This window comes from Neolamprologus multifasciatus, chromosome 13 (genome assembly GCF_963576455.1).
Source record: "Neolamprologus multifasciatus chromosome 13, fNeoMul1.2, whole genome shotgun sequence".
Classification (NCBI taxonomy): domain Eukaryota; kingdom Metazoa; phylum Chordata; class Actinopteri; order Cichliformes; family Cichlidae; genus Neolamprologus; species Neolamprologus multifasciatus.
This window is the reverse complement of record NC_140451.1, coordinates 29459268-29487147: the sequence shown is the minus strand read 5'-3', so window position 1 is coordinate 29487147 and position 27880 is coordinate 29459268. Positions and strand designations below refer to the sequence as shown.

The following is a 27880-nucleotide window of genomic DNA, read 5'->3' as shown; positions in this document are numbered from 1 at the left end:
GATCCAAAGTTTGCCCTTGTTAGTGTGATTCAGCCTGTCTGTGGGTTTTGGAGAGCTGGGCCGTGAAGTGTGAAGGCACATTTGGCTTTTTTCGCCTCCATCACTAAATCATCTGTATGAGTGTTGGAGGGTTTCTGGTTGGTTTTTCCAGCAGGTTTTGAACCTGGCTTCACTAAACATGGATAGTCCCAGGTGGCAGTTTCTCACGTGTCCTGTTAAGTTTTGAAGAACAGGTTTGTTTCGGCATCAACTAATAGATGAGCAGTAAGGAGAAAATGTGGCACCAGGTAGAAAATAAAGAAAATAACACACCATTCCTAACTAGCAATAACCGTCAAGTTCTGCTCTATTGTTTAGAAAACCGAGTAATCTGGTTAATCTAACATAATTTACATAATTTCTACTTTTAGCTGACCCTCTTTTCTCTCGAGTCTCACAGTGGAAAAGTCTGTTTGTTACACTAGAGCTCATAGCTGTAGTGTAACAAACTGTGCACCAGTTTCCACTTCTGCTATAGAAAAAAAATGTTTATTTTTTGTGCTTTCAGTTTTTAAATCCTTTCTGTGACTTTAAACATTTCCTGTTTAAAGTCACTAGTTAAGGAATATGACTTTTGCAGTATTTGTTAAATATATAACATATAAACACCTAAATTGTCAACTTATTTTTGCACCTTATCTTAAATCCTTTAATTATAAATGCTTATCTGTTAAAATAATCACATCACTGTTCAGTTGATTGCTGAGGTCTTTAAATATTTATTGACTGCACATTAATGATACAAACAAGGCCTCTACTGACACTAATGTAAAATCACCTTCGGCGTTTCTTTGCCATTTCTCCATCTAGTGGCTGAGAAAGGCCTTACAGTGGCTTACTTAAGCTATTCTCGATCAAGGTGAATGAGTTCAGTAACAAGACTAAAGTTTTGTTTATTAGTGGCGTCAGCCATTGTATATAAAGAAAGATAATCCCCACTATGTGTTTTTATATAATTTGGTTTGTGTTCTTGCAGAAGATGACCTCCTGATAGTTCTTAAATAATCTTATTATTTTCACTTTATTTAAAAACTTATTTTTGCATAAAATGTAAATGGAAGATCCTTTACTCAAGGCCAGAAAATACAAATCCGTGGATTCTACTTTAATAAGTGAGAGAGTCATTTTCTGAGACAAGAGCACTGATTTCTTTGTAAATGTGACAAGACAAGAAGATTAATTGCAACAGACCAGGAGTCATTTAGACTCCAGTAACCGTGAATGAATGAGATGGAAGAATTTGAAGGGATAAGAGATGGTTTTCCAAAGGGAAGATCATATTTGAAAAAGAGAAAGTAAGAAAGAAAGACAAGCCTTGGGTAAAAGCACTAAATAATTGCTGGATGGAAGATTTTGCCTTTTTTTTAACCTGAGAAATGTTTTAAAGGCATCTCGGAGGTGCTGTTATAGTGAGAATAAATCCTGAAGACAGTTTTCATCTTTAGCTCTTTGTATATAAATTCTGACTCACTTTACTGACAGAACCATCATCGTGTAAATAACAGCTGTCAATATCTGTCAGTCACGATGACACGCATCTCACTGAAGTCCATCACTGAGGGCTTGAAGGTATGTTTTCCCCATCTTTAATCTCAAAGGCATAACTAATTAAAGCTTCTCCCAAACACTATATGAAAAGACTGTGGGGCACCAAACAACTTCCAAATTATACTGCACCCATCCAATTAGTCTTATCAAATATAGACTTTGGGGGAAAAATAATATAAAGCAGCAGAACTTCTTTAAGCAGTGTTTTAATAAGCGTAGGTATCAATTTGTTCTCGGTGACGGATGTCTCATATTAAAATGGGATCGTTTAAATTTATTCACTGAAGATATGAGGAGACATCCCACTCAAGGCCATGAAAACAACTTGCAAAAGCCTGGCAGTCATCAGCACGCGCTCGGCGAGGAAGCTGCATTACCCAAGTGGTGCAGAAAATTGCTGGGAAATAAATGGTGGAGATGAAAAGGTTATGCTTTCTCGTTTCCCCTCATCACACTAGTTTTCTTCTTGAGGGAAAAAAAATGCGCAGTGGAGTAAGATACGACCGCCTGAGGAGTTCATCCGCAATGGCTCGTGTTCTCCCCGGGCCTCTGCATAACCTCTGGCTTATCAGGCATATTGATCCCAAGACTGGAAGAACTTGAAAACAGCACTGGCGTTGTTGTGGTTTTTAATGATACACATACATAAAAGCAAAGGAAATGTGTGCAACCAGTCCCTATTATTTATTTTCTTGTCTACAATACATGAGGAAAATAATAAAATGGGATCCTCACCTTTCCCAAAGCTGAGGTGTTTTGTTCTCACAACAGCTGATAATTTGAAGGTTTGGATTAATAGCAGCAATTTAAAAGTTGATGCTTTTTATTAATTATTCAAGTAATAATAGGATTATTGACTCCACATTGCTTAATAAGGATACTAATCTGCAGCTCGGCCTTGACAAATTTAAGCTCAAAGCAGCACTAAATGAATCAGGACTGAGACTCTGCTGGGCCCGTGGAGCCCAGCTAGGATGTCATTTCACCACGCACCCAAATTTTAATCCCCCGATTGTTGGTTTTAAATAGATCAGCTGTCACATGTGTGTCCCATAAGATTACCCCTCCCTGAGGAAAAAAAAAATCCCCTGCATCCGAAAGATTCTCGTGGACAAACACGAAAGCAGATTTTCTTTTTAATCATAAATCACCGTTGTGTAAAAATGACAATCATGTGACAATAATTAGGTTCACATTGCAACCCCTTGATTGAAAACCTAAGGAAAAATAAAATAAACAGAAGCTCTTGCCAGATAACAGTTGACGTGTGCGTTTCGTGTTGTGGGTGGACGGTCTATATTTGCGTTTGCTGTTTTTATCCCGTCTCTGAATGCTGTCTGCTGGCTCCACTGCTGTTAGGCGTTTCTGTAGTGTTGCAGTAAACCATCTGCGGCCTCGGTTGGTTTCCGTGTGTCATTTCCATGGCGACACGTGTATGGTTGTCACATCCACTTGGTCTTAGAGCTCCTGGCGATCGTCCATCTGTCTGCCTGTCCGTCCATCCTTTTACCGGGGCTCAGTGTCTCTGGGGCGGCTGCTTTTGTTCTGCTTTCGGTGCGTTTACGACGGTGATCTGGTGTTCAACACCTGAACAGTCTTGCGGCCGTAGTGCCAATAGCTATAACCTGATGCAGTTGTAGTCACTGCTGTAATATACCTGCAACATGATAAATGACATGTGCTGTAATACACACCAAACTTTGAAAGTATTTGGTCAAATTATTTTTAAGTGCAAAGTTAGAAAAAAGATGAAGGAGAGGTAAATCATTTTTATATTAATATTAAAAGAATAATAGAAGTTGTTATCTTATTGTGGTGAGGAATGAATTAATCTCCAGTTTGTTATAAACATTAAATGTGTTGAATTTGAAAATGTGACTATGCTGCCCCCAGTGGTCTTATGAAGAAATACACATTGGCTAAACAAAGAGTATGATGAGCTTTAACTTAAATTTACCCTCATTCATTTCTTAACCTGTTTAACTTAAAACTCGATTTAATTGGAAAAATTAATTTTAACTGTATATACTATCTTTAGATATTTGATATAGTCCGTTTAATCAACCACAGCAAACAAAAGCATTTAAGATTTGACTCGCAACTCTAAAATCTAACTAAATAAAAGCCCAGAGTTTCATATCAGTAATCCAAACTGTACGGCTTGTAATTCAATTACGATGCTCAGTTCAACAGTCCACTGAAGTAGATTTGTAAAAATGTAGGTTACTATGGCACAACATGTTTGTCATTGGTCTGATTTCTACTCAAGCTCACTCTGAGGTGCAGACTGCAATGAGTCAGTACACTTAACCTGAACAACGAGCTGCAACAAACAGCATTTATGTGCTTGACTGAGATGAGACCATTTGCATCCATTGTACAATTTTTTTTTGTACCACCAGACTGAAAGGAAAAGGACATTTTGGATATTAAAGCTAAGTGGATGAAACTGTGATTGCATAAGTAATGTGGAGCGTGTGGTTTACCATAAGCACTGCAGCAGGATGCTGTCTGTATACTGGAAGACCGGAGCAGCCAAAGAAGCTGCAACCAGACAGAGCTGAATGGCCGTGTTAATCTATCGAAAAAAAACATGAATCATCAATAAAATAAAAGTCAGAAAAGAAGGATGAAAGCATGATAAAATTTTGCACGTATTTGAAATTAAATTATGCTACTATTTCAGACTGTTTAAAGGCTATTTGTGGATTCAAACATAGAATGAATCAGTGTCAGGTGTATTTAAGAGAAGTTGCATATCTTACATAGGCTATAGTACTGCAGTAATAAACCATATAACTTGAGAATGTTGGCTGATGTTATGAATATTAAACCCTGGATAAATAAACTTTGCAAAATTGGGAAATACTGAAGCACAGGTCTTTTAAACAAAAATGAAACCATTGTTGAATTATCTGGGTGTTGATAGGGTGGAGACACAACAGGCACAAACTAGTAAACTAGCTTTGTTCATATCCTCATCACATTGGATGTCTAATGTTTACAGAGTTTAACTGACGTCCAATTTGATACCAAGCATGAGGAAATGTGCCGATGTTTCCGGCAAGATGCACAACAGGCTGTGTAAAGGTGCTGATGAGTAGCCTAAAGACATTAATCATTTATTGTTTAGTAACTTTTGCTTATTAAGTGTAAAGATTAGTAAACTCTGTAAAACTACACCAGCGGTGCTCCTAACACGTGTAGAGGTAAAACTACATTACAAACACTTCATGGTGAAAGGTCGTCTACAGTTTTCCAATCGGTAAAGAGCAGAGTGCACGGTTGTACGTCTCACCTTGCTGATGAGTGTGGGCTTGAGCTGGGCAGTAGTATAGCAGGGGTTAAAAAACTTGGTGAGGGTCACCTGCAGAAATAAGAGGAGGAAACTGTAGATTCAGTATTACAGACGCTCACAATGCAGTCCAGAATCACTGTGGCCCCAAAACAGTAAAGAGCAGTTAAGATTTACTTTAGTAATATTCATCACGTTTTTGGTAGAAGACAACATAAATTGTTATATACAGTGGGGCAAAAAAGTATTTAGTCAGCCACCGATTGTGCAAGTTCCCCCACTTAAAATGATGACAGAGGTCAGTAATTTGCACCAGAGGTACACTTCAACTGTGAGAGACAGAATGTGGAAAAAAAAAATCCATGAATTCACATGGTAGGATTTGTAAAGAATTTATTCGTAAATCAGGGTGGAAAATAAGTATTTGGTCACCTCAAACAAGGAAAATCCCTGGCTCTCACAGACCTGTAACGTCTTCTGTAAGAAGCTTTTCTGTCCCCCACTTGTTACCTGTATGAATGGCACCTGTTTGACCTCATCATCTGTATAAAGACACCTGTCCACAGCCTCAACCAGTCAGACTCCAAACTCCGCCATGGCCAAGACCAAAGAGCTTTCGAAGGACACCAGGAAAAGAATTGTAGACCTGCACCAGACTGGGAAGAGTGAATCTATAATAGGCAAGCAGCTTGGTGTGAAAAAATCAACTGTGGGAGCAATCATCAGAAAATGGAAGACATACAAGACCACTGATAATCTCCCTCGATCTGGGGCTCCACGCAAGATCTCATCCCGTGGGGTCAAAATGATCATGAGAACGGTGAGCAAAGATCCCAGAACCACACGGGGGGACCTGGTGAATGACCTGCAGAGAGCTGGGACCAAAGTAACAAAGGTCACCATCAGTAACACACTACAACGGCAGGGAATCAAATCCCGCAGTGCCAGACGTGTTCCGCTGCTGAAGCCAGTGCATGTCCAGGCCCGTCTGAAGTTTGCCAGAGAGCACATGGATGATACAGCAGAGGATTGGGAGAATGTCATGTGGTCAGATGAAACCAAAGTAGAACTTTTTGGTATAAACTCAACTCGTCGTGTTTGGAGGAAGAAGAATACTGAGTTGCATCCCAAGAACACCATACCTACTGTGAAGCATGGGGGTGGAAACATCATGCTATGGGGCTGTTTTTCTGCCAAGGGGACAGGACGACTGATCCGTGTTAAGGACAGAATGAATGGGGCCAAGTATCGTGAGATTTTGAGCCAAAACCTCCTTCCATCAGTGAGAACTTTGAAGATGAAACGAGGCTGGGTCTTCCAACATGACAATGATCCAAAACACACCGCCCGGGCAACAAAGGAGTGGCTCCGTAAGAAGCATTTGAAAGTCCTGGAGTGGCCTAGCCAGTCTCCAGACCTCAACCCCATAGAAAATCTGTGGCGGGAGTTGAAAGTCGTGTTGCTCGGCGACAGCCCCAAAACATCACTGCTCTTGAGAAGATCTGCATGGAGGAATGGGCCAAAATACCAGCTACTGTGTGTGCAAACCTGGTAAAGACCTATAGTAAACGTTTGACCTCTGTTATTGCCAACAAAGGTTATGTTACAAAGTATTGAGTTGTATTTTTGTTATTGACCAAATACTTATTTTCCACCCTGATTTACAAATAAATTCTTTACAAATCCTACCATGTGAATTCATGGATTTTTTTTTCACATTCTGTCTCTCACAGTTGAAGTGTACCTCTGGTGCAAATTACTGACCTCTGTCATCATTTTAAGTGGGGGAACTTGCACAATCGGTGGCTGACTAAATACTTTTTTGCCCCACTGTAGATTTATTTATTCATGTTTTTCAACTTACTCACAAATCAATACATATTGTCTATTCTTACATAATATCTGAGTAATCAAAGTAAACCTCTGTTTACTGCACTATAAACCTCTTAAAGTATGCTTAAAAAGAACAAAGAAACCACAATTAATATATACAAAATAAAATATTATTGTTTGAACATAAATATACTCAGCGAGAGCGCTGCCTTGACAGAGGGTTGCACTCTCGAAGTGCTTCCTTTCAATTAAAATGCATTATAAATACAGGGACGGATGGATATAAATAATATAATTACTAAAATCAACTGTGCCATTTTTGGCAGTGAGGACTACATTGCAAGCACCCTCTGCTGCACCCACAGTTTAGCTGCAGCAAACTTCTGTACAGTGGGATGCACATGAAAATATCTTGAAATTTGAGCGTCTACATGGCATTTAAATACAAGATCCTCAGTTAAAGTTGAGTTTTTTAGAACGATATGTCTCACCGGTGGAGGTACCGTCTTGTATCTGACCCAGAAGACAGCAGCTATCAAACCAATGTCTCTGAGAATCACTAGAGCTGTCAGTGGAGCTGAAACAGAAGTCCACAGTTAAAAAAAAATCTCATATCCTTGTTTGAGACAGGAAGAAAACACAGAAATACACTGAGTATTATACCTGGTATAAGTTCAGCATAGGTGAGACTGACATATAAAATACTGATGAGAATCTTGTCAGCCAGTGGGTCGAGAGCACTGCCCAGTGCCGACTTTTGAGTGGGCCACGTTCTGGCAATGTAACCATCCAACTGAGTAAGAGAGAATGAGACAGAAAAAGGAATAAATAAAGATGTAAATTTAGTGTGGTACAAGTTTCTAAGCTGAGCTAAGTAAGACAACTAGTTTAAAGTCCCAATTTAAAAGCCTAATTAACTTTATTTGCATCTCATGCATCTTGATCTTGACTTGATACACAAATAGTAAATATTCCAACTACCACGTTTTTAAAAATATTTTTACTGGTGCATCATTGACATGTGTTAAATGTCCAAAACTGTTTGCAATCCTCAAAAGCTGAAAATGAGTTTACAAGATTTCCTTGTACAGGCGTGCAACTCCAGACTGGAACCACACACATGTGCAGGAAGTGCTTTAGTATAAATGTCCGTTTATGTGTAGATTACCAGGTCAGTAGCTCCAGCCAGCGCAAACAGAGCCAAACTGAGGTGAAATTTCTGCTGGATGATCAGATGACCAAGGAATGGAGCCAGCAAAATCCGACACACACATAACAGGTTGGGGATGGTCCATGGATTCTCATACTGAAGAAAAAATAAGTAAATATTATGACAGAGTTTACAGCTAGAGCTATTAAAAAATAAATAAATAAATAAATAAATCACAGAACTTGCTTCAGATCAGTCAGCCTAAATCTTTTCTAGCAGCTGTTCTCAGTAATGTGTGCAATATATATCGATTCTGCATTGGCCTTATTAACAAATAAGATGACATTTACCAATGGCAGGAATTTCAATTTTATGTTGGCAAATGCAACAGTTAGCTTTAAAACTGTTTTTTAAATAATGATTTATTTGTTTCCCTTATGAGTAGAGGACCTACAACAGGATACAAGATGGTGACAGTTAAATAAAAATATTTTTTATCAGGTCCAAGGAATATGAACGTGTACCAATGTGACTTATGACTATGATTCATCTAAAACAGTAGGGGAGAAAATAGTTGGTGTTATTGTTGTTCTACAGTCACAGAACTTAAATTTTCCTAGAAGACAAAAAAACAAGTAAAGCTCGATCTACTTCATAACTGAAAACTCTTTTTATCCCTACACCACAACCTCCCACACCATTCAAGTCACAGTGGTATTTAGTAAACAAAAGCTTATGTTAAGCTGGTGTAACAGGGTCATAAATCACATTGTTATAATTACACAAAATGTGTCCTAAACCCCCAAACTGTTCCTTTTATACCTGACTTTTAGGACCTCCAAGCCTGTAGTTATGTTCATTATCAGTTAGAGCCCCTCCTCATTCTTTTCTTCTTCTTCTTTGGTGCAACCCTATAAATACAGTGTACCCCTTTTGCCTCTCCCCTTTTCTACAATTCCCCTGTGGGAGAGGTGGGTGTCATTTCTTTCCCAACACTGTAAAACGCTCATATAATGCATATTTAGCCACCTGGATGTTTCTGATTGTGATTTTAGTTCAATTATTGTCATTATTAAGCCTGTTTTTTGTTAGATGTTATAAGTGTGTAGTATGTGTGTATCATAAATGTGTTTTAGGCACCATAAATGCTAGCATGGATATATACTTCTTGCTAGCTTGGAAGTTGTGGTGGGTTGAGCTAACACTCTTCCCCACTGTTTGTATTTGGTCGTAGGAGTTGGAGTGGGCAAATTATTTACTTGGAGGTCTTTCTTTCTTTTACCTTTGTTATCAGGTATGTCGGATTTTGTGTTGTTGTTTTTGTTTTATCTTACGTCAAATATGTTACGTGTAAATCCATACTTTATGTTCAATGTAAAAATAAATGCCAGCCCTTTTCTACAATTCCCCTGTGGGAGAGGAGCTGGAGTGGGCAAATTATTTACTTGGAGGCCTTTCTTTCTTTTACCTTTGTTATCAGACACAACGCAGAATCACACCGGTTACACTGGGTCATAGGACGAAGATTCTGGGTTTGAATCCAGTCTGCAGAGTTTATGTGTGGACTTTGCATGTTGTTTGTCTGCATGGGATTTCTCCAGGTACTCTGGCTACAAAAACGTTGTTCATTGGTGATTCTATAAACTGGCTCTAGGTGTGTGAGCATCAATGATTATCATTCTTTTTGTGTCATCCCTGCAACAATCTTGTGACCATAAACCTCTATGACCGCTGAGATGGGTTCCAGCCCACTGCAAGTGGAAGAAAATGGACTGATGGGTATTTTAAACATGCCATTTTTATGTACAGGAAAAAATATTTACTTGTGGACTTGTATTCATTAAACTTAATAAGGCTGTTTTACGAGGAAACTTACTGTAAAAAATCTGGACATTTAAACCTCTGGGTTCACAGAGTCCATTGGGCCAGTAAATGACCCAGGGTTTGGGATAGCTCACAAACACAAAAATCCAGTTTCTCTTACTTCATGCTTGAGAAATGTAAGAGTTTACACTAAACCTTTTTTCTGGAACAAAGCCCAGTGCTCCCTCTTCAGTGGAAAATTACCCACAAAGCTCTTCTAGTGTGACCAATGATTACACTATTGTAAATTCTACTTAAGCAACTGTGTGTTTCTTCATGTTATGGTCATTCGACCATAGCTCCTTTTAAAAGTATAAACCATTGCACCGTTTTGGCCACCAACTGATGAACACACGTGAGTTACACTTTATTAATTGTTGTACAACATGCATCTACGGTGCCTACCCCCTTCTGTGAAGTTCATACTCCTGTCACCTCTGTACTCACCAGCTCTTTGAACTTGAACAGTCCGTGTCCCGGTACCGTGCCGGCGTCACCCCTCTCCTCTCCGGTGGAACTGTCCGGCTTCTCGTCGGTCTTTCCACTGCACAGTCCTCGAGCTGTCGGGCACAGCAGAGACCGGAAACTGGCCGCATACCGCTCGTGACCTCCCTGGGTCAGGGGTATAGGTCCTTGCACGTGCCATGGAGTCTGCTTTCCCTGCTGGAGCACCCCACTCCAACACGCGACACGGCTGTCTGTCCCTTTGAGTCTCGCGAGGTACGAGCCGCTCACCTGAGGTCGTTTCAACCTAGCGAACTCCGTGACAGGTGTGTATCTGAGCCGCCATGATACGGGCTCCAGTAGGCACACGGGCGCACTCCGCGCGGACACCAGACAGCGAACGTTTGTGTTGCGGCACAGCGGTGCAGAAATCCCCCGAAAACACAGCGTCATCATCTTCACGAGACTTACGTTACCGACCTGCTGGCCTCGTGCCGTCTCCCCGCGAGTTCATCATGAAGTTAAAGACCCCGATGGTCAGAGCCGACGGGTACCCTCATCGAGCCAGCAGGCTGCCATGTTGCCGTAAATCGATACGGTACATGATGTCGTAAAACCTACTTTCCTTCAGCGCTTTTAATTTAAAAAGAGAATCGCTTATTTAAATAAGTGGTGTATCAAGAGATAGAAAAATCAGATAATAGTCGGACTTGTCGTTAATAAATTGTAACAATTTCTTAAATAATATGTAAATATTTAGCGTATTAGTCTTTTGAATTACAAATTAAAAGCATTTTCACTACCTCCCTTTTTGTAAAAAACAAAAAAACTAAAAAAAACAACAACAACAAACAAAGGGCTGAGTGTTCCACATCATTTAATAAAGTGCACAGCAGAGAGACAGAACGTAACCATGAACTTATGTTTAAGACAAAAATGAAAAGCAAATACTATACATCCAACAGGACACCCAATACTGAAGTCAATCTTTCAGAAAAATAAGACATTTTATAATACAAGGGCATCTTATTATGACACTATTATGGGTTGACAGGGTTATATTAGTGCCTTCTCTAAAATGTAACCACAGAAAAACTTACATAAACATCATATACATATTATGTACATTCTTCTGAAGTATTCTTTAAGTATTTGTAGAAAAAATGGCAAGTAATCAGTTTTCTTTCATATTCAGTTTAGACAAAGTTGTGTAACTTAAAGGCAAAATTTGCAACTTTGCTTAAACTAAGGGTTGCCCAGTTCTGAAAATCTATCTTTATCTGGATTATGAATGAAATGTTAAGACAACATATCAATCTCAAGTCTAACATTTCTCTGGTTAGTGGGATATCGTCTTTACAAGAAGTTGTGGTAGCGGTAAAGATCAGGTTTCAGTAGTTTTCTTTTCTTTTTTAAATCAGCCTTGTTTTTGTTGTTTGTGGTTGTTGCCATCTCTTCAAATGGTTAAACTGCAGTCTCCATTTCTTTTGCTTTATACAGAACATGGTCCAATGATCGACCTTTTGGTAAAGTCTGCAGGTTTGAGCCTGTGAAAGCTGTAAGAAGTTAGATTGTTTGCAGCTGGTACAGCTTGGGCCCTTTCTTCAGCAGAAAACCTTGTTCATTCAGGGAACTCAAAAGTCCTTCGAAATCCATCACCTAGAAAGAATTAATGATTGACTTAATATAATTAAGAATTATACATTTAATGCAATTAAGCATATAGTTTTCATTCATGTTTAAGTATGAAATCACTAAGGTTTGCGGTGAGGAGAGGGAAGCCCACCTGTGTATAGTTACAAAAGGCAAAATATAAAGGTTTTGGAAAATCTTCTCTATATAGGTACAAAGCTTTGTGTAAAAATCAAAAGTACTGACCGATTTCATTCAGTAAGGCACCATTAAAGATGTGCTGTGTTTGATAAAACATTTATAGTTGGAGTTTTATTTCATTTTGGGATAATCAAGAGTTCTAACCCTTGCTGATGTGGTCTACATGTTGGCTAAAGCAGTGTCTGTATATCTTTAAATCTTCCACATGCTTTTCTAATGTTTGCTTTTACATTTTTATTCACAAAGAGCTTAAACAAGTCGATACCTTTTTCCTATTTTCCTTTAATAAAGTTTTTGTATCATGATGACATCCGAAGTAATTGCTCACAAATGGTGAGAGAACACCATTAATGTTTGTGTCTTTACCTTTATACTGTAAATCAGACACAGTGTTAACTTGATTCTTATTATTTATTATTTTATATTTCAGTGCTTTCACCTTAACGTTCACTCTGTTGGCGATGGATCGAAGCGTCTGTACGTCGAACTGCTTCTGACCGGTCCTCTGAGCGTGCTGGTGCAGTGCATTGACCAGTCGTTTTGCAGCACTGCGCTGACTCATACCAGACCCGAGCTGAGAGCGCTCAAAGTCCAGATTGCCGAGACCATCTGAATACGTGTTGGCCAGACTGAAAAACAAGAACCACAAAACGAAGGAGAGAGAAATTTACATGCATTATTATTTAACAAAAATATTAACACTTATCATCTTAGAGTTGGCTTTGGCCTACCATACTATGCACATTATTACTAGTATGTATTTTCTGTGATATTAAAGTGTCCCTGCAATAGCAACACCATGTATTTAGGTTCCCCAGTGAAACAAGTCCAAGCATGTCTGACTGTAAGAGCTGTTTCAGTCTCCCATTACAATTTAGATCCTAGAAAGGGAGCTACTTCAACAACCTCCAACAAAGCACAGTACTTTGCAAAATATGCAAGAAAACTGTTCCTGCTAAAGATGGAAACAACAAATGTGTTTGAGGCAAAAACACCAGAGAACAACCAGACTGCAAAGGAGGAGGAGCAGCTGGCGATGTGGAACTCACGAGCAAACAGATGACTTAACTGAGCATTGCTAGCTCCGCTCCACATGACACTATTATGGATGGAGAGGGTTACATTAGTCCAATATTGTCCATATGACAACAAGCAAATGGTGGATGCAAATTACTGATGCAGTAACACGGTGGAAAAGCTTGGCTTTAATCAGCTGGTTAACAAGCGCAAACCACGATATAAGAGGTTCAAGTGTTGAGCAATGATTTTTATTTTTACTTTTATGCTTAGCGCCCTCACAACTATTGCGCTATAATGGTATTGCTCCTGGCACCTTGGAGCAATTGATCAATACTTCAAATGAGGTAATGTGTCATCAAAGGCAGCAGCTAACTGAGGCTACATCCACACGTACCCGGGTATTTTTGAAAACGCAGATTTTTCTATGCGTTTGCAGCTTTCGTCCACACGTAAACGGCGTTTTTGGTCACTGAAAACTGAGATTTTTAAAAACTCCAGCCAGGGTGGATATTTTTGAAAACTCCATTTTTGCATTTACGTGTGGACGAGAAAAACGGAGAAAACGCAGAAAACGCAGCGTCAAAGGTGTGCGCCTTTTTTGACGTCACACTGTGCGCCACGTTATTGTTTCGGTGAAATGAATTTCTTCAACACTGTTACTGTTAATTGTTCTCTCTGCAGTGTTTAAATGCTTACATATACACACACAGTTACTGTCCCTCCACACATACGACTCGGTTCTGCTTCTATGCCCCAGCTTTGTTTACTATTTCCCACCGAGGCTTCTAGACTTCTGATAGGCCAACATTTCTACACGGTTAGGAATATAGCGCCACCTGTTGCTTTGGCATGTTCCTAGCAGCGCTTTCCTTCATTTCTGCCTTTACGTGTGGACGGGATTATTTTTTAAAACGAAAACGGGAAATCTCAGTTTTCAAAAATACCCGTGTACGTGTGGACGTAGCCTGAAAGGACAGAAAATGCATTTCATTTTCCTACATTTATAAATGCTGTTGCCTAGAAGCTGTGAGCATCGATTGTTCGGCTTACCTGTGTTTCATGATCTCAACAACATCCTCAGCATCACTCTTAGTGGCTGTTTCTCTCAGCTCCAACTTGACTCTTGCCTAAACAAAAACAGCTACCATGAGACACCAGCAGGAAACTGATCCCTTCTGTTCCCCAAAACTGTATTTTTACTTTGTGTATTCATCCATCACATTTTGCCAGGTGTGTTGAGAGAATGCACCGCTATCCAAACCTACCTCAGTTAGTCTAATTAAAGACTCCAGCTGTCGTGTGGTGATTGGTGTGGCGTCAGTAGGGTTTGCCTGAGCTCTCAGTGACAGGTAGAACTCCTGAAGGGTTTGTGCTGCTTCAGGAGAGAGTTTGGGACGGACATACTGACGAGCGTAGCTGATGTACTTTCTTAAAAGGCACGTTGGAATGGGGTCTATACTTTCACCTGCAGGGATCTAGAAAAATATACACTTAATGCCTGAAAACAATCGCTTTTTTGTGATATCGTTGTGATCCGTGTGCGCTGAGAGCAGACAGCGCATCTTTACCTGCAAACGTTCGGACAGTGGCATGTCAGAGTGCTCTAACAGGATTGAGGTTTGTAATTCAGTGTTATTTCTGGTAACCGTGGCACTGCTGGTTCTGCCTCTCCCTGACCTATTCGCCATGACATGCTCCGACAGCTGGCGGTCATGTGACTCGTCTGGGATGTCCAGGAGCAGGAAGACAACATCAAAACGAGAGAGGAGAGCTGATCCCATTCTATACAGAACAAGAGTACACAAATGTAAAGTCACATACTATACAATCTGCTGTATCCTCCATCTTTAACTTACTTCAGATTTTCAGAGACTGTTTTGCCTCTGTTGTAATGTCCTCCAACTGGGTTTGCAGCAGCCACAACTGAGGTTCTAGCAGGCAGAGAGGAAACTATACCAGCCTTGGCCAGACTCACAGATTGTTGCTCCATTGCTTCTAGCAGAGCCTGCTGCTGGTTGCCCATCTTGTCAAACTCATCAATGCAGCAAAGACCTAAATAAACAAGTAAAAAAGAAACAAGCAACTAACTGTGACACATGTGAAGCAAAAAGATCCTCCTGCAGGCTGAAAGGCTTGTCTGATAATTTGAGCCTGGCAAACTAAGTGAAAGTGGTCAAAGCAGTGGAGGAATACTTTGTGGAAGATGCTGTGAAGTTAAAAGAAATATAAATAATAAGCAATGTGGCTAGAGACCAAAGTGCAATTACCTCAAAGCCACTAGAACAGGTCGCAATGTTTTATGTTCACAGCACATTAAAATAAGCTTAAAAACAAATGCATTTATTCTATTTCCCACCTTGGTCTGCCAAAACCAAAGCACCGGCCTCCAGAGCATAATCCCCTGTTCCTGCATCTCGAGATAAACTTACTGTGAGTCCTAAAGAAAAACCGAAAAACTGTAAAGCTCACATTGCTAATTTGACTATGTTTAACCAAATACTTATTGACTACTGCATAACAAATCAGTTAAGAAGTTACCTGTGGTGCTGGTACTGTTGCCACAAACATAGATACCCCTGGGAGCCACGTTACACACTGCCTATGCAGAGTAAAAGACAAACGTAGAGCATAGTACTAGGTCGAAGAAGAACATATCACAGTTTCAAAAAGGAAATACACAGCACAATACACAGTCTCAGCTTATGAGTCATCAACATAGCGCTGTAGACATGACTTTAGTATTCATTTCTCTACGCAAAGTCCTCTAAGTCAGCAGTCCCCAACCCCCGGGCCTCGGAACGGTACCGGTCCGTGAGTCGTTTGGTACCGGGCCGCGAGAGTTGAGGCTCAGGTGTGAAATGTATGGTTTTCAGGGTTTTTAGCGGTTTTCGGCGTTATTTTGTTATCGTTTTGATCGTTAACTCGGTTTTCCTTGGTCTTTTCACGTGTGTTATGAATAAATCTTCCTTTTTTCGGTACCGGTACTAGTTTTATTTTGTTGTATTTATCCGCGTCACATTAAAGGCCGGTCTGTGAAAATATTGTCGGGCATAAACTGGTCCGTGGCGCAAAAAAGTTTGGGGACCGCTGCTCTAAGTTACCTGTAACATCTGACTCTTTCCCAGTCCGGGGTCTCCCACTATTAGGATGTGGGGGTCTGCTCTCACTGGAATGCTATTCTTGCCTGTTTGTTTCTGTGTGCCTCCAAACAAAACCAAAGCAAGGGCAGCTTTCACCAGCTGCAGATACACAAAGACACAAGATGTTAGACTAAACTTTAGCATTGCAAGTAAGACCTCATTAGCAGCAGTGAAACTGATAAAAGTAGAGGTAGTTAAAGCAGATGAGTTTAAATACCTCAGATCAACTATCTGAAGCAATGGACAGAGTACAAGAGAGGTGAAGAAGAGAGTGCAGGCAGGGTGGAGTGGATGGAGCCAGGGCTGATTTGTGACAGAAGGATAGCAGCAAGAGTGAAAGGCAAGGTTTACAAGTTGTAGTGAAAACTACTTTGAACTATAATGTATGGTTTGGAGACCATGACAGAGAAAGGCAGAGCCAAAGGGGTTTGTGTTTTCATTGGGAGTGATCAGTATGGACAGGAGCAGAAATTAATATATCAGTGACACATCTCAGGTCAAACACTTTGGAGATAACGTTAGAGGGGTAAGGTTGAGATCTTTTGGACAGGGAAGAGAGAGTAGATACACTGGATGCATACTGAATATGGAGCTGCCAGGCAGGAGCAAAGGAGGACAAACAGATGGGATGACAGAGGATGATATTAGTGATAGGATGAGATGGAGTTAAACGATCCGCTGATGTGAGCCCTGACGGGAAAGAAGTAGTAATTTCTAATGAAAAGCTTGTTAGCGTACTCAGTCTTGCGGAACTCACCAGATGGCCGTAGATGACAGGACACAAAGAGCTGCAAAAACAAGTGGACGCAATTAGTTAAATATGTTGATGTGCAGTAGTAGCATGCCATCATCATCAAAAAGTACATTTTTGGATGACTGAAGAATTTTATATTTCTAAATCCTGACAAAAATAAAATAAATAATCAAGCGAACTTCATAGATAACTTGAGATTAAATTGTTAAAATCGACTCATCACCATACCATTTAAACTCCATTGTTTGGACAAAAATTAAATAAATAGATGCTGTGATAACTCTTAGAATGATACTACATGAGACTAGGTAGCTGCATTAAATGCAGTAAGTAATCATCTTACTGCACTATAAGTCGCAGCAAGTCAGGCTGTGACTGGATCTCCTGAATAGCATACAGTTCCTTCAGACTGAACTCTTCCCCACCACAGCGATCTTCAACTGTCCCGCTTGAACCTTGACCTCCCATCTTCGACTGCTTGCCTAAATATTTAGAAAAAGTTCCAGTTCATTAAATACTTAAGACTAAAGCCTATTAATATAAATGTGAAGGTCTCAAAGAGAATACCTTTTGTATTGCTGACAGAAGTCGCTTCAATGTAGAGGAGGAACATACACTGATCCTTATTTCCTCTAGAACTGCCTGGACCTAAAAAGCACAGTCAAACTATGTTTGATGTCTAAGTAGGAGGGCACTTCTTCCAGCAAACTCCAACTTCAAAGGCTTAGAGTTTTTGTTGAATGCTTGATTTAGTTGAGACATTTTTTTTATAATTCACTACATATTTAGAATTAGAGACTGCACCGGTATTTCTTTGGCTTAACTTTTCACAATGATCAGAATGTGTGTTTTTGTACCATCATTGCTAACTCTCACTATCCCTGTCACAGTAACAGTGTCTCCAGGCACACAGCTGTCACAGAGGTCAGAGGTCAGGTGACACTCCACTGTCCGTGGGATTCGTCCAGTCTCCCTCTGCTCTCCACTTATCAACTCCTGCACCCTGAAGTGGCACAAAATCATTCAAATTCAATTGATCAGGATATTATAGGTTATTTACACGAGATGTGACCTTTAAAGACAATACTTCGTATCTGTGAACTGCTGATAAAGCACAATGTCCAGAGTGACACATAAAAACTACACACATATGCACAGTAAATGGTACACACTAAATAATACAAGCAAAAAAACAAAAGGTAAAGTCCCTAAATATAAATGAATGATAACTTACATACAAAGATTCTTCATGAATCAACTTAAAATTAAATATAAGTGACATGGGGTTAGGGTGATTATAATATGGACCGGCAACAGAGTAGTTTACAGACATGCTGTATATACCTCAAAAATACAGAAAGGCTTTTCTTTGGAGGAGCTTTCATGCATTTTTACATGTACATTTAGATATCAGTACATGGCATCCTTTCCCGCTCTCAAATAACAACTGCAACAACCATTTTTGTTAGCTATGTCTTACTGTAGTTTTCCACTGTACATGATATGTACGGCGGCACGGTGGTTAGCACTGTTGCCGCACAGCAAGAAGGTCCTGAGTTCAATTCCAACATCAGGCCGGGGTCTTTCTGTGTGGAGTTTGCATGTTCTCCCCATGTTTGCGTGGGTTCTCTCCGGGTACTCCGGCTTCCTCCCACCGTCCAAAGACATGCAGCATTGTGGGGATAGGTTAATTGGATAATCCAAACTGCCACTAGGTGTGAATGTGCGAGTGAATGTGAGTGCGAATGGTTGTCTGTCCCTGTGTGTTGGCCCTGCGATAGACTGGCGACCTGTCCAGGGTGTACCCCGCCTTTCGCCCTATGATCGTGGGGCGATCGTGGCTCAAGAGTTGGGAGTTCGCCTTGTAATCGGAAGGTTGCCGGTTCGAGCCCCGGCTTGGACAGTTTCAGTTGTTGTGTCCTTGGGCAAGACACTTCACCCGTTGCCTACTAGTGGTGGTCAGAGGGCCCGGTGGCGCCAGTGTCCGGCAGCCTCGCCTCTGTCAGTGCGCCCCAGCCACAGCTACAATGTAGCTGCCATCACCAGTGTGTGAATGTGGATGACTGGATATGTAAAGCGCTTTGGGGTCCTTAGGGACTAGTAAAGCGCTATATAAATACAGGCCATTTACCATTTACCATGACAGCTGGGACCGTGGAAGGGATGGATGGATGGATGATATACTCACTTGATGATCTGCCAGTCTACAGTCTGTGTAAGAGGAGAATTGCGGATGGGGATGAAGGTATGACTGCGACAGTCTGGCTTTCCGCACTAGGTGATAAAACACAAACAAGAGATGTGTGAATGCTGACCAGAAAGCCATATGCATGTATGCAATATAACTTACAACCTTTAAGTACAGGAAGAAAGTTGCAGAAAAAAGTTAGCGTATAAGTGTGCGTGTACATACTTTGGTAGGTGTAGTGTATTTCCCATGCTGCAGAGCCAGAGACAGTGAGGTCGAGCAGGTCCGACACCTGAAGGCCAACCTGGTGCATAGCGGTCTAATACTGCTCACTCTCACCACTGTTCCCTTCACACAAACTAGCCGGCCAAACACACTGGCACGTAACATTCGCAGTGGAGTCAGTGGCTCATAGTTATAGAGCCTGCAGGTGATTTACACAAATGCAGTCATCCGTATTTATTGTCATTCAAAGTGGCTGTCAAGAAAACAACTCATTATTCTTCACCGGATGAAATACCTCGCACTAATATGGGGAATATTGATGACTGGTGTAGCAACAGGAAACTCTTCCTCTTGCAGCTCAGCAGCTTGCTTCTCCAAATCCAGAGTCAACACCTGAATGACGTGCAGACAGTTTTCAGTCAGGGTAACAAATTTGAGCATTTGTTATAATATGAACATCATTAAGACTGTAACATCCTGCTAGCATAAAATGTGTGGTAGGGTCTTTTGTGTGTGTACCTGGTGAATAGCCAATCCCAAACAGTTCAGCATCACCTCTGGTTGTTGTTTCAGTTGTGTGACTATGTCAGGAAGTGCCTGACGCACAGTTTTGTCTGCAATCAAGTCAGCATAATCAACCAGGACACTTCCCTGACGCTCAATTTCATCCTGTACACAAAAACAAAGTTCACTTTAAGCGACATGGAAACAGACAAAGAAAATAATACAGATGGATGAGAAATTAAAGGAACAAAAACATATTAAGTCTCTTAGTAGGATGCCACCAAGTAGTGCCATTGCTGTGACAAATGATAACTCAAAGAGCCAGTGTGTTGTGCACTGAGCCCATCTGACGAACCTTGTCAAACAGATGAATCCTGGAAGTGAAATATTTCTCAAACACTTTGATCTTCTCCACATTAGGTCCACTCTCTATAAATCCTGGACATAAAAAGACATGGGGATTACAGGCACAGACAAAGACAGATTATCCTGACTATTAAATGTGACGTCTTTCTAAAGTTTCCATTGTAACAGTGTGACAGGGACCCATTAATGCACACATACCATCTGTGAAGTAGAGTGTCCATCCTTTGTACGGACATAATGCATCAAGAGTAGTCTGACAAAGGACTGAAGAGACAGTTGAGCAGTTGGTTATTTTGTTGCAGCTGTTCATTCATTGTACAACCACAAATGTGTGGGTTTTTAGACAAAGCAGTAACACTAATATGTAGCATGTATTCACCTCGTCTTTTTTCAATAGAAACAGAAAAATATAGTTCTACTAATGGTTTCTTACAAAAAAAAAACACTGTTTGTGTCAGAAACTCACCTCTCTGCGCTCTGTAGGCATGGTTTCCTGCTCCGCCTCTCCAACCTCCTCCGGATCCTCCTCTCCATGGTCTACCTCTCCATCCTCCACCACTACCTCGTCCTCTCCATCCACCACCACCACTACTACTACTACTACCTCCTCCTCTCCATCCACCGCCGCCGCCACTTCCACTCCCTCCTCTCCATCCACCACTTCCACTCCCTCCTCTCCATCCTCCCCTGCCTCCTCTAGAAGAGCCTCTCCTGGAATCCTGTCCACTCATTACTTTCCTAAGACAATGAAAGGAGGAACAAAAATAAGTGACAGTATTAACGAAACACAAAACACTAAAAATATGCACTACAGCAAATGTTGATTGGCTCTACTTTCCAAAGTCAACACTGCAGATTTAAGATCAACTTTAACATTTTAAAATACTGCTGGGTAACTTAACTGCCCTTCCGTTTTAAAAACCGTAAAATCCCTACAGATCTAACTACACATTTCAGCTTACAAGCTTCGGGCTAATGTTTCATGTCTAATTTCTTTCTCTCCAACAGTTAGTAACGTTATCCTTATTAGCCAACTTACAACTACAATCATCGACTTTTTCCTACATGTTACGTTCAAAAAGTGCCAACAGGTATAAACACACCGTCTGCCTTTTCTTGAACAGAATGAGTAAAATAATCTTACAGTTTAAGAAAGTGCACAATATATTACTCCATAAACCAAAACTGTGTGTTTCACGAAGACTGATATTACCAAACAAAAATTCCCTCCACGAAGAAGCTTCTTCTTTTAATGTTATTTTGTCAGATGTGCCTTTAAGGCGCTCTACTGCCCCCCAGCGGATAGCGAAACTACTACAGAATTCTTATTCGCCTGCAGGCCCCATACTCTGCATACTCTGAGCAAGAATTCAAACCCTGTCAATTGCTCCAAAGATGTTTGATTTTACCCCGACACTATCCAGCTGCTAAAACGAGCAGATGTACGAGGTAAAGATGATGATGATGTAAAGTGCAAACTGATTTCAGTATGAATAGAAGCATTAGAACTTGTAACCTCAAACCTGGAAGACTGACTCCAACATCAGAGGTCTATGTCCAGATTTTTCATTTCTCATCTTTTCCATAGAGCTCATTTCCACTGAAAACCTAAACATCTTCAGCTTTGGGGATTTGATGCCTCCAGCTTAGCTTCCTGTTTTTATTTTGGTTAATGCTGCTGTATCCAAGCCATACATCTTAGCAGCTCTCCCTACCATCTTCCAGGCTTTCCCTTTCTCTTGTGTTGCTATCATTCTGTCTCAAATGAGCCCTGACACTCACCTCCACCTACTCCACCTGCACTTCTTCTTCACCTTTCTTGTGTTGCACTGTCTGGTGCTTTGGACGGTTGAGTCCAGGTTTTTAAACTCATCCACCTTCATTGTCTCTACTACTTGTAGCTTTACCTTTAACCAATCACACACATGTATTCTGTGTTGCTGCTACTGGCTTTCATTCACCTTCTCCTGAGCATATCTCCACCTCTCCAGGGCTCTTCAACCTGCTCGCTACTCTCATTACAGATCACATTGTCGTTTGTGAACTGCATGACCTCAACTTTCAGCCTGTCGATCACCACCATGAAAAAAAAAAGAGAGCAGATAAGGACCTTGATGTAAACCCACCCTCTCCTTCAACCCATCAGTCACGCCTACCACATAACACAAAACAAAGCCCTCTGCCTCCATCTTCTGGACATTTTATGTCATTACATGAAATAGTAACTAATTTCAAGTTCAATTCAACAGTATTGTACAAACAATCCATGTATACGTATTTTAGCTAGTTATTATAAAATTAGAAAAAAAAAGTCTTGAGTCACCTTTCATTCAGACTTTCTTGTACATATTGTAGTCTTTTTGTAACCTGTACAGTCATTGGTCGGGACTGGCAGATTTTGCAGAGTCAGAATCAGAATTCGAATGCATCGTTGTGCTAAGCATATTTGCTCTTCAAAGATGAGCTCCATAGACTCTCTGTAGGCTCCTCTTGTTGTGTTTGTCTTTTTCTTTTCTTTTTTTATTTATTGATTTCTATTATTATTATTCACATGAGTGCACTTGTAATATGGCAATGTCAGAGTTGAAGAAAAATAGCAAGGAAAAGGGGGTAAAATAGGTAAAAATATAATAACAAGAGGACAGAGCACAAGTGGGGAAATGCAATGGGTCTCCTACTGCTGCACCTGTAAGAAAACACATCCAAAGAAAAGCACCTGAAAAGTGAAAAAATACATGCACTAACCAACAGTCTTGCTGTGTTGTGTGTGTGTGTGTGTTGTGTTTGTGATGAAATGAGGGTGTGAAGGCGCAACAATGCCCTCCAAGAGCCAGATGCATAGAGAAAGACCCAGGGGACTCAGGTCATCTGCAGCCCAAGAGAGTACTGAAGACCCAATGACAACTGCATGCCCACACCAGAAGAAGGACGGATGCCCCAGTCAGAGCCCTCGCGGCCGAAGGGCAAGATCCCCAGAGAGTATACCGGATTACACAAGAACTGAACTGAAAATCAGCAGCAACAGGTCTTTTGTTCGGTTTTGATTTAAATGGTTTTGGTTCAGAAAAGTACCATCAGATTTTGAGCCGCAATGCCATCTGGAAAGTGTCTGATTACCAGTGGCCACATTTTTCAACATTACAATAATCCCAAACACACTGCCAATGCACTAACAGCATACCCGGACAGAAAAACACACAATAAAACACTCAGTCATGGATTGGCCAACATTATTAAAACAGTGTGGAATCATCTTGACAACTGACAACACAACAAAAATCAGCCAACATCCAAATAACTTTGTGATGTCCTTTACAAAGTCTGGAGAACTATCCTGAAGCCTCTTAAATTAGCTTTGCCTAAAGGAGTTCAGGCTGTGTCAAATGTGTTAAAGCAGCGGTCCCCAACCTTTTTTGCGCCACGGACCAGTTTATGCCCGACAATATTTTCATGGACCGGCCTTTAAGGTGTCGCGGATAAATACAATAAAATAAAACTAGTACCGGTACCGAAAAAAATAAATTTTATTCATAACACACGTGAAAAGACCAAGGAAAACCGAGTAAACGATAAAAACGATAACAAAATAACGCTATAACCGATAAAAAACCCTGAAAACTATACATTTCACACGGTGGACATACCAAATATTGACTTTTTTTTTTATTGTTTTTGTCATTTATGCTGCATTTGTATGTCTGATTACAGCTGTATATTTCAGTAAACATCTGAATCCATCTCTTATTTTCCTAGAAAAATATAAAGAAATGAAGAGTGGTTCAAGCCTTTTTGCACACGTATTTTTTACCAAAAGTAAAATAAACATGTTTGATTTAAGTGTGTCTTCACACATACACAGCAAATTCAAACGCAAATGGTTTGAATAATTGTGCCATTTAACCCAAAGAGAGATGTTTTTATGTGTGTGATTTTCCACGTACCTTCATAAAATCACATATTTGCATTTCAAAACCTGCGAGGATGGAAATTTATTCAAGATTAGTGAGATTTCACAGCTGAACTAGAAAAATACACATCCATCCAAACATCCATGTCAAAAAGACGGGCAGATGCTTGGCCAAAAACAAGAAGCAAAATGTAGTTTAGAAAGTGACCAGAAAGTGCGTTTAAACTAAAAGTGGTCCACACAACAAAAACTGTTTGAAAGCACACACTTTCTCTCTCTCACACACACCATCTCAAGGGAGTGGTTTTAAGGGGATAGAAAGACAGAATGAACAAGGGGAAAAATCAATACCTGAAGTACTGTGGCCTGGAGTAGTTAGCGGTAATAGCAGAGGGCTGAGAGGGATGGAGACACTCACTCACTCACACACACAAACACACACACATACAGTAAAGGGAGACAGATTGTGAAACAGGTTGTTGCTAAGGTCAGAAACAACTCTTGTCAAGGAAGCAGACAAAGAAATAAAGACAGAGGGGGAGATATGTCCTCTAATTCTCTCCTATCATTATCCTCAAGGCACTGATAAATGAAATAAGGCTTTTTCCTCCGTGTGTGTGCCTTTGTGATGATAACAGGTCTTTTGTGGAGAGAGATGTAGAAACTGAAGTGCCGGGAGAGAGCTGAACCACCAGCAGTCGCCGCAGAGAGATGAATGCGCGGACTGCGCCTCTCGGCAAGGTATTTAATCTCTACTTGATCAATCAACAGCAAATCAGTGCGGATTCACAGCTATTTGGCAAACAAGGTGAAATCATTTTTCAGCAAAGTTTGTTTTTCAGCCAGACTCGAGAGTTAAGTAGACGATGAGTCACCCCCGCTGGGTTGTGACATGACAACAATATCTACAGCCTATGTCTAAAATGAGTCTGGGTGTCAGGAGAGACAGATTTCATTACTTATGGATGTGTTAGGGATGGGACAAGATGGCATAAAGTCAAACTGAGTTATTTTCACAGCAGCAATCCCCTATTTGGATGCTCTGCTTCTATGCTCAGCCATTTGCAGACTCTTCCTCTCGATGATTCAATCAGTTTCTCACCTGGAGTTTGAGTTTGCCACAGTGCTAACCCACCGAGTAACCATAATTTATTTTTCCCCCCAATACAATGTCCCCATTGACATATAGGGCAATGATTTATATCAGATATACAATTTTGTTATGTTCCAAATGTCTTGTTTGCAGCCATCAGATCAGCAATAGATCAGCACCGAAGTGTTCAGGTTTACAAGCACCTTAATCTCTGGTGGCCACAAGCTAGCAGGGAAAAACAAATAAAAAGGTGCAAAGATCGAAATACACATTAAATGTATGCTTCGTTAACATTGGATGCTTTGTCCTTTTAGATCACACATGCATTTTCCTTTGTCTTCTTTATAAGACACTTGATATTAGCTGCTTATAAACGTTTAGATGGTTTAATTTTGGTTTTTGCTGCTTTTTTTCACAGTAGAAAAGGCTTTCACTCGTTTTGATGTTTGGTGATAAGTCATACTTTATGGTGAGAAAGCTCTCCTAAGTATAATATCCCAGGTTCAGTGGGTGCAATATGGCTCCCCTCGAGGACTGTATTACACACTGATCAATCGTGGCTCCAGGAGAACAGCATGACTCAATGAGTACAGGCAGGTGGCCATCACCTTTTTGCTGCAAAGAAAAATTGGGCTGTCAAACCATCATGCTCCCTATTTTGCAGAAAGTACTGGGTGTGGAAGCTCACTGGGAGAAATGGTTGGAGGTTTCACAGAAAACACACTTGCACATAGTTTAACACTGAGAAAAAAAAAGTAACGGTTTTAGTGAAACAACGGTAGTATTGTTAAAATAGTGAAAGCCAAGAAAAGTTTGTTCTTAAACTTTTAGCTCAATGAGGATGTGCTGCAGTGAAAAACAGAACATTACTGTTCCTGTGAAATATTCCTCAGTACTTGCATATAGTTTAGCAGTTAGCAGAGCAGTAACGAAAGAAAAACCCTAAAAACTCTGGCACGCATGGCATAAATTCTTCTGAGATGTTAGTGGTTTCATTGAAACAGCAGACTTATTTCTAGTTTTATGCTCATCAGGACTTCAATTTGGCTTTAAATTAAATTATTAAAAGAGTTAAAAAATCATCCTTATTCATGTCATACTATACCAGCTCCACAGCCCTTCAGTTTAGCTCCTGCTTGAAATAGACAGCATTAGCTTCCAGCTCTTTAAGAGCCACCTTTGTAAAAGGCAACTTTCTTTGAACTGGCAGGAGTTGTGGAAGCCTGCAGAGGAAAAGTACCCCAAATATGTTTAACCAACAGTGCGGGAGAGCAGCACATGCACTGGGCAAAAACAGAGATTAGAGTAGGATGTTTTTGTTTGACAGTATCTTCATTATTTTCTTAATGCGTTACACAAACACAGTTTTACTCTGTAAATCACATCAACTTTTTTTTCTTAATGTCTACATGTCCCTGTCAGTAAAGTGTATGCATGTTAATTGGATGTGATTATGCCACCCATAATCAAAGGATTTGAACCGAAGTTTGATGGGACTCCTGTGCCTGAGATGACCTTATGAAGGATATCTTTTTTTTAAAAAAACATTTATTTATTGGTTTTAACCGGTTTTACATGGTGCACCGTGAGCAAAATAAAAAATAAAAAAATAAAAAAATAAAAAAATAAAAAAATAAAAAAATAAAAAAATAAAAAAGTAAAAAATAAAATAAAATAAAAAATAATAAAGTAAAAAATAAAATAAAATAAAAAAATAAAAACAAAACCACAACAACAACAGAAACAACATAATAATAGAAACAAAAACAAAGCAAACCATAACAAAAGGGAAGGACAGATATACAAATCAAGTTAGAGTTTCAGGCTGTCCACAGTGTGTAAGTTCTCCAGAAAGTTGTAGAATTTTGACCATATAGCCCAAAACTTGTCCAGTTTATTTCATGTCAGTCCATTAAGCCATTGAGATAGTCCACATATTTTTTGATTTTTCCAACACATAGCAATACAGCGCTTGGCTTCCAAAAGTCCAATCGTTAACAGAGCTCTATTGTTTCCAGCAGGTACAAAATTATTCGGGTATATATTTAAAATACATATTTTAGGATGAAGTGGAATCACATCACCAATAATTTGACTCAGCAGATTTATTACCTTTTCCCAAAAGATTTTCACATGTGGACACTCCCATATACAGTGAAATAAAGTGCCGCTGTCCACTCCACACTTAATTTATGAAGGATATCTACTCTTATTGATATATCAAAAAGCATGAAAACCTGAGGCTGAGAACACTGTCTGAAGTCTGAGCCTATAACTCACAGCAATTATTTGCACATATAGTGACCTTATTTTCTCCCATCTTTAGACCTCTTGTAGGTACAGAATCAACCACAAGGTTTAAGTGTGTTTTGGGGAATTTTGGAGGTCATAACTAATGTTGGACAAGAGATTCTGGTTTGCAGTCTCCGTTGTAATTCAGCCCAAAGTGTTCTATCAGGTTGAGTTTTGAGCATTAAGAGTTTTTTTTTTCCACTGGAACTAAGGAGCCGAGCCCAATTCCTGAATATCAACCCCCTCCACCCCTCTCCACTTGGCACAAAGCAGTCAGATAAGTACCTTACTCCTGACAACCTCCAAACCAACTCACCAAACAGAAAATTGTGATTCATCACTCCAGAGAACCTGAATCTACTGCTCTTGGGTCCAAGGGCTGCATG

General features: G+C 40.2%; 2 protein-coding genes across 4 annotated transcripts; both read right to left on the bottom strand.

Annotated features, from left to right (window-relative positions):
- Window positions 1-527: 527 nt before the first annotated feature.
- crls1 (cardiolipin synthase 1) lies at window positions 528-10778 on the bottom strand. The gene is made up of 7 exons (XM_085182959.1): window positions 10176-10778; window positions 7884-8021; window positions 7379-7508; window positions 7207-7292; window positions 4886-4954; window positions 4074-4165; window positions 528-3244 (listed from the first exon to the last, which is right to left on the bottom strand). The coding sequence occupies exons 1-7, from the start codon at window positions 10626-10628 to the stop codon at window positions 3148-3150; spliced, it is 1065 nt and encodes a 354-aa protein (XP_085039085.1). The 5' UTR covers window positions 10629-10778; the 3' UTR covers window positions 528-3147.
- Window positions 10779-10998: 220 nt separating this feature from the next.
- mcm8 (minichromosome maintenance 8 homologous recombination repair factor) lies at window positions 10999-21441 on the bottom strand. Of its 3 annotated transcripts, none has more exons than XM_085182956.1 (21): window positions 21306-21441; window positions 20669-20940; window positions 20401-20466; window positions 20192-20274; window positions 19852-20001; window positions 19628-19725; window positions 19333-19531; window positions 19108-19193; window positions 17777-17922; window positions 17487-17567; window positions 17263-17401; window positions 16923-16953; window positions 16127-16264; window positions 15564-15624; window positions 15382-15462; window positions 14882-15077; window positions 14594-14807; window positions 14291-14500; window positions 14076-14152; window positions 12445-12634; window positions 10999-11831 (listed from the first exon to the last, which is right to left on the bottom strand). In XM_085182956.1, exons 2-21 carry the CDS (start codon window positions 20931-20933, stop codon window positions 11739-11741), a joined length of 2604 nt encoding a protein of 867 aa, XP_085039082.1. In that variant the 5' UTR covers window positions 20934-20940; window positions 21306-21441; the 3' UTR covers window positions 10999-11738. The 3 variants fall into 3 exon arrangements, with proteins under 3 accessions (XP_085039082.1, XP_085039084.1, XP_085039083.1); XM_085182958.1 differs by having other exon boundaries at window positions 21347-21435; XM_085182957.1 differs by having other exon boundaries at window positions 21248-21409.
- Window positions 21442-27880: the final 6439 nt, after the last annotated feature.

Coding starts and splice junctions, on each gene's coding strand:
- crls1 (XM_085182959.1), bottom strand. CDS start 10,628: ATGATGACGCTGTGTTTTCGGGGGATTTCTGCACCGCTGTGCCGCAAC. Junction 7,293..7,378: donor CTATGCTGAACTTATACCAG/GTATAATACTCA, acceptor CTTCTGTTTCAG/CTCCACTGACAGCTCTAGTG. Junction 3,245..4,073: donor ATCCTGCTGCAGTGCTTATG/GTAAACCACACG, acceptor ATCATGTTGCAG/GTATATTACAGCAGTGACTA.
- mcm8 (XM_085182956.1), bottom strand. CDS start 20,933: ATGAGTGGACAGGATTCCAGGAGAGGCTCTTCTAGAGGAGGCAGGGGA. Junction 19,532..19,627: donor ATTCCCCATATTAGTGCGAG/GTATTTCATCCG, acceptor AATCACCTGCAG/GCTCTATAACTATGAGCCAC. Junction 14,153..14,290: donor CTTTAATTAGACTAACTGAG/GTAGGTTTGGAT, acceptor GTTTTTGTTTAG/GCAAGAGTCAAGTTGGAGCT.